The sequence below is a fragment of the Oryzias melastigma genome, linkage group LG17, assembly GCF_002922805.2.
Source record: "Oryzias melastigma strain HK-1 linkage group LG17, ASM292280v2, whole genome shotgun sequence".
NCBI lineage: Eukaryota > Metazoa > Chordata > Actinopteri > Beloniformes > Adrianichthyidae > Oryzias > Oryzias melastigma.
In genome coordinates, this window is record NC_050528.1 from 17,218,627 (window position 1) to 17,225,109 (window position 6,483).

Genomic DNA, 6,483 nt, shown 5'->3' on the forward strand with positions numbered 1-6,483 from the left:
CCAGCGTGTCCTGGGTCTTCCCCGGGGCCTCCGCCCAGTGGGACATGCCCGGAACACCTCTCCAGGGAGGCGTCCAGAAGGCATCCGGACTAGATGCCCGAACCACCTCAACTGGCTCCTCTGGATGTGGAGGATCAGTGTCTCTACTTCAAGCTCTCTCTGGGTGACCGAGCTTCTGTATCTCTAAGAGAGCATCCATCCACTCTCAGGAAGCTAATTTCAGCCGCTTGTAGAGGGCAACCCTCTTGAAGTCCAACATGTACTGGGAACAGGTCTGACTTACTCCCGGCAATGCAAACATATCTCCTGCTACGGTTATTCAGAGACTGGACAGCCATCAGCAAGGCTCCCCGGACCCTCCACAGGACATCACAGGGACACGGTCAAACGCCTTCTCCAAATCCACAAAACACACATGGACTTGATAAGCGAACGCCCACGAACCCTCCAGCACCCTGAGAGGGTGTAGAGCTGGTCCACTGTTCCACAACCAGGACGGAAACTCCACTGTTGTTCTTGGATCTGAGATTCAACTATCAGCCAAAATGTGACAAAGAGAAGTCAAAACAGTGACTGTTTTGACAAGAAAAAAGAATTCACATAATGTTTGTTTGAACTTTTTAGGATCAAGACCATTAACTGTATATAAGCATTGGACTGAGTGAGAGTGATGTCACCCATAGAAATGAAATGAAGTCAGTTCAGTCGTTATTTTTAATGATACGGACGTTGCCATGTTGGAACCAGATTTCAGCAGTAAGCAGTGATTGATTCAAACTCTGTCAATCAAACGTTTTAAACATTTCATACTTCCTGTTCGGAATGTGAGGGGGGAGGAGACACTCGGTCCAGTTTTCATATACAGTCAATGGTCCAGGTGATTGGCATTACCCTAGAGCACAGTAGTGCGATCTCCAGGCAACAATCTACAGTGTAATTCAGCTTGAACTCTGCTTAATGGCAACAAATAAAAAGCCTCCTCACTCATAGTGTTTCTGTTGTAAAGGAAGGAGAAAACACAACGACTTTACTGAAAACACAATGCTGCTTTATCTGCAGCAATACATGCACTCAGGGAGGTGCATTAAAAATGTGTGTCCTGGAAGAACCTCTTCACACTGTAAACGGCCTCAAAATCCTCTTTCCCCTGGATACCCACTTTACCTTAGCATGAAGCAACACCTGGGTAACATCCCTGATCATCTCCCTATTAACGAGTACACAAAATACCAGAGTATTCATTGAGCTTGACATAATAAAGCTGACACTTTTTTCAGCACAGTCCTACATCATCAGGCATTTTCACTGCCAGCGCCTAAACAAATAGCTCCTCTTTATTAGGTTTGTTGAGCTATTTTTGTTGGAAACTGCTATTTTGACTTAGATTGCTTCATGTAATGACTGTGAAAGACTAATCTGCAAGCCTCTTATAGACACGTTAGATTACCATAGAAAATGGCAAAGGATTAGCTCACGGCGAGCCTACTCAAAGGATGTTTAACCGTGAGGAGGTGGATAAACTAAACACAACATGTGAGCTGCCTTCAGTCCAAAACAGAGTGACTGATTCAGAGGAACACAGAGACCTGTCAGAAGCATCAGCACCACATGCCACAGTAACACTTTTTAGTATTATATTTGTCCAAGAAACATTTGTTTAAGGATTCACTTCACCAAGATAAAAACTCAGTCGTTAACAGCTTAACACTGGTGCTCCACTGTTTATGTTCTTTGATTTGCTGTCATTTTTTTTTATTTTTAACACGATCAACGTAATTCCAGTAGATTCTAAAGGAGAAAAGCAGTGTGAGCTACAGTGGAGCTCACTAGCTCGCTACAGCAGAGATTGCTAGCTTGATACGGCAGAGCTCACTAGCTCGCTACAGCAGAGATTGCTAGCTCGCTACAGCGGAGCTTGCTAGCTTGATACAGCAGAGCTCACTAGCTCGCTACAGCGGAGATTGCTAGCTTGATACGGTGGAGCTTGCTAGCTCGCTACAGCAGAGATTGCTAGCTCGCTACAGCAGAGCTCACTAGCTTGCTACAGCGGAAATTGCTAGCTTGATACAGTGGAGCTTGCTACGTCGCTACAGCAGAGATTGCTAGCTTGATACAGTGGAGCTTGCTAGCTTGATACAGTGGAGCTTGCTACGTCGCTACAGCAGAGATTGCTAGCTTGCTACAGCGGAAATTGCTAGCTTGATACAGTGGAGCTTGCTACGTCGCTACAGCAGAGATTGCTAGCTTGATACAGCAGAGATTGCTAGCTCGCTACAGCAGAGATTGCTAGCTTGATACAGTGGAGTTTGCTAGCTCGCTACAGCAGAGATTGCTAGCTTGATACGGTGGAGCTTGCTAGCTTGCTACAGCGGAACTCACTAGCTCAATACAGCAGAGCTCACTAGCTCGCTACAGCGGAGCTCACTAGCTCGCTACAGCAGAGATTGCTAGCTCGCTATAGCGTATAAAGTTACCGTATGTTAAAGATTTTGTGTTTAAGGACCACCAACAAGCCTCAGGGGTCAAAGGTTAAATGTAACAGAACACATGTTTATGATTATGATTTGTTGGCATCTTTTCTTCTCCGTTTCATGGAAATGTGGCAAACCTTTCTGACGTTCATTCTTTATCATTTGGTAATGTTTCCAATTCTCACAAGTTAAAAAATTATAGGATTTTGGTTTTCCCTGTTGGAATTCAGATATCTGCAAAACTAGACAAAAGCAAACCACTTGTTACAATTACCGTTAATTTAAATGCTTGGCTGTGTGCTTCTATCAACAGATATTTACTGAAACTTTTGGACAATCTGTTGTTAATGTGTGTGTGATGGGAGCGGGGAGTGTTCATATCAAACCCTTTTTTTTTCAATAATATATACCGTATTTTTCGGACTATAAGTCGCAGGGGCCAAAAAATGCATAATGAAGAAGAAAAAACCATACATAAGTCGCACTGGAGTATAAGTCGCATTTTTTCAAGTAATTTATTTTACAAACTGGTTGAAAAAAACGATATTACATCATCCTGGAAGGGAAGTTATAACATTCATAAGTGAATAGAAAACAGGCTGAATATGTGTCAACACATATTCACATATTAGCATCATGAAAAAAACGAAAAGGTGTAGCATTTATATAACATAACAGTTTTATTTAACTATAGCCTCAAGAACTCATCAACTTTGTATCTTTACTGTAATTAATTGCACGCAATCTCACTCCATATCACTAAATCCGTTAAATTCTTCGTCCTCTGTGTCACGTCTGAATAACTAAAGTAAATAAAGTAATTGCATAGATCACCATAAGAGGGCACTCTAGACTTACGGTCCATATCTCATCATTAAAAATTCGTATATAAGTCGCACTGGAGTATAAGTCGCAGGGACATTCAATCTATGAAAAAAACCGCGACTTATAGTCCGGAAAATACGGTATATATTAAAAAATGACTTTTTGTTGTTCTATTTCTGCATTGTCATCTAATACAAAGAATTGGAAAGTGATGTATGAATACACAGAATACAATTCTAAGACAAAGAATATAGTTTTTTATTATTTATATTTAATTTAGGGCTGCACGGTGGCGCAAGTGGTTAGCGCTCTTGCCTCACAGCGAGAAGGCCCCGGTTCGAATCCCGGCTGGGACCTTTCTGTGTGGAGTTTGCATGTTCTCCCCGTGCATGCGTGGGTTTTCACCGGGGACTCCGGCTTCCTCCCACCGTCCAAAAACATGCTTCATAGGTTAATTGGTGACTCTGAATTGCCCCTAGGTGTGAATGTGAGAGAATGTGTGTGTGATTGAGGCCCTGCGACGGACTGGCGACCTGTCCAGGTGAACCCCGCCTTCGCCCTTCAGTAGCCGGGATAGGCTCCGGCACCCCCGCGACCCCGAATGGGACAAAGCGGTCAAGAAGATGGATATTTAATTTACAGATATTTAAACAATTCTTAAAAAATTAAAAGTCCCTTCTAGCATTTTTATTATGAAAAGTACCAAACATTCAGTTTCAAAGTTAATTTTGGCTTCAACCTAGTTGTTTTTAGCTCCCCTTCAAAAGAAAAGTCTTTCAGTGTTAAATAGGTTTCAGATACACCAACAATTTCTGGTTTGGTTTTCACAAAAACCTCTTCTGTTATTTGTCTGAACATAAACCTAAAACATTTTTAACTACTATGGGGATCTGAGCGGGTTAAAGGAGCTGATCAAACCTGAAATTACCATCAGTTAAAAAAGGGGTCCCCAAACTTCGGCCCGCCCCCCCAAACACTATCAGAGACAATGATTTTTGTTTTTTTTCTCAATTTGGCCCATTGAAACCCACATAGAACGTGACTTTTTAATCCACCCTTCAGCAGTCTGAACTATAATGGGAGAGGATAGAATATTTATTGGTTTAATTAAAAAATAAATATTATTTTTTCTGTAAAGATAACAGAAATAACTTATTTAAAAGACATAAATGTTTAGGTTTAGGCCACATGTGTCAAAGTCAAGGCCCGAGGGCCGGATCTGGCCCTTTGGGTAATTCTATCCGGCCCTCCAGATCATTTTATTTTATTGTTATTAACGGCCCGATGTTATCTTGCTCTTATTTCTAACTTGTATACTTCTGAAAAAATATATTCTTATGGACAGTAAAATATTTAAGTTAGTAAAGGTTTAAATTGATTTGTTCTTGAATAATATTCCTGCCATTTTATTTTTTACAATTATGTTAAAAAGTTACGGCTTTAAAAGTTGGCATTCTGCTAGCTTTTTGGACTACTTTGGCATTGACTAAGATTTTTTAGGCTATTTTGGAGTTTAGCTGATATTACAGCTACATGCTAGCTGTTTTGGCTAATTTTTGCTTTTTTTAAAAAGTTTTTTTAGGCCATTTTGAAATTAGGCTAATATTTACACGCTAGCTGTTTTGGGTACATCAGGCTTTTTTTCTTTTTTAGCCAATTTTTTGAGTTTAGCTAATTTTTTGGCTACAGGCTAGCTTTTTAAAGTTTTGTTTTGCAGTTTTTAGGCTAATTTGGCTTATAGCTGATATTTTAGCTGGCTATCAGCTTCAGCGTTTTCAGCTATTACCTTCAGTGATTTCAACTTTCGACTTCTGCGTTTTTAGCTGTCAAATTTAGCATTTTCAGCTAGCAGCTTCAGCGTTTTTAGCTATCAATTTCATCATCTTCAACTATCAGCACTAGCATCTTCAGAGGCCAAATCCAGCTTACATCATTCACACTAACATTATCACAGGTAATGCTACATATCTAGTTCATCATTATGTTAAAAAGTTACGGTTTTCAAAAAAATGTTTTAGAGTGTTCAATAAATGTTTATCCTGTTCGGCCCGCGACCTAAGGTGTGTTTTGGATTTTGGCCCCTTGTGAGATTGAGTTTGACACCCCTGGTTTAGGCTGTGATTGTTACACTTTCTCTGTTAGCCCACAATCCGACCCCGGCCCCCTGTCAGAGAAGAAAACAGTTATGAGGCCCTCACAAGGAAATGTTTGGAAACCCCTGAGTTAAAATACCTTTAGGATAAAACCAATTCCAGTCATGTCTCTTAGCATTGTTCTATTTGTGTTATGGTGTCAGACTGTGTGAAATTAAACTAGCTGCATTGTTTGTGTTTAATTAATTTTAGCTGAACTTTAGCATAATGATCTGGATGAATCTGAAGTGATTCTGTTGGTGTTTTGAATGAAAAAATGGCTTCTTTATTTTTTTATTTGACATTGATTCTGTAAATGCACCTGTCAGTCAAAACGGCCATTTTCATCTGAAGTCCCATCAGCATCATCATCATCATCAGCAGCAGCAGCAGCAGCAGCAGCAGCAGCAGCAGCAGCAGCAGCAGCATCACCCTCTAAAAACGCTTTTGAATGTCAGAAAGGCTCGCCACCCAGAACCCCCTGAAGTGTCAGACCCCACAGACCCCTCAGCCTCCCTGCAGCTGCGAGGACGTCATGACGTCTGGACCCGTCGGTCCACCACAGCCCGTCTCCACCCAGACAGACAGAGACACGCAGACAGACGGACGGACGGACGGACGTTCACCTCTACAAAATAGAAGCAGGGCAGCAGCGTCACGCTGTCCTTCGTCTCCTTTACGCTCCGCAGCCGCTCCTTGGCGCGCGACATCCCGGGCGGCCGCTGGTCTCTCCCGTTGCCGGGAGACAGTGAGCTGTACCTGAATCCCGTCGTAATTTTGGCTGAGTCCAAATCCCCCCCTCTGCGTCCGACCAGCCCCCCCGCCTCCGCCCCCCAAAGGTGGACCTCAATCGTGGCGCGTGGAGGATGCGAGGCTCATGCCTGCTTTTGCACAGACTGCGCAGTGCGGGCAGCGTCTGCGCCGGACGTGACTGCGCCGCGTTCGATCATCAGGTGTCGGAGGCAGAGGAGAGGAGCGCCGCGGTCACGCTCTCCCGCGCTCGCTCGCGCGCACCTGTCCGCTCCGCGAGCCGCGCTGCCGCAGCAGAAGATGAC

General features: G+C 43.0%; 1 protein-coding gene across 1 annotated transcript in view; it reads right to left on the minus strand.

Moving 5' to 3' along the window:
• Window positions 1-6,483, minus strand: part of LOC112144432 (phospholipid phosphatase-related protein type 4) — a 29,540-nt gene extending 23,057 nt beyond the window's left edge. Inside the window, exon 1 of the mRNA XM_024268956.2 lies at window positions 6,055-6,483. Within this exon, the coding sequence (XP_024124724.1) occupies window positions 6,055-6,138 (84 nt within the window). The 5' untranslated portion in view covers window positions 6,139-6,483. The remainder of the gene's footprint in view (window positions 1-6,054) is intronic.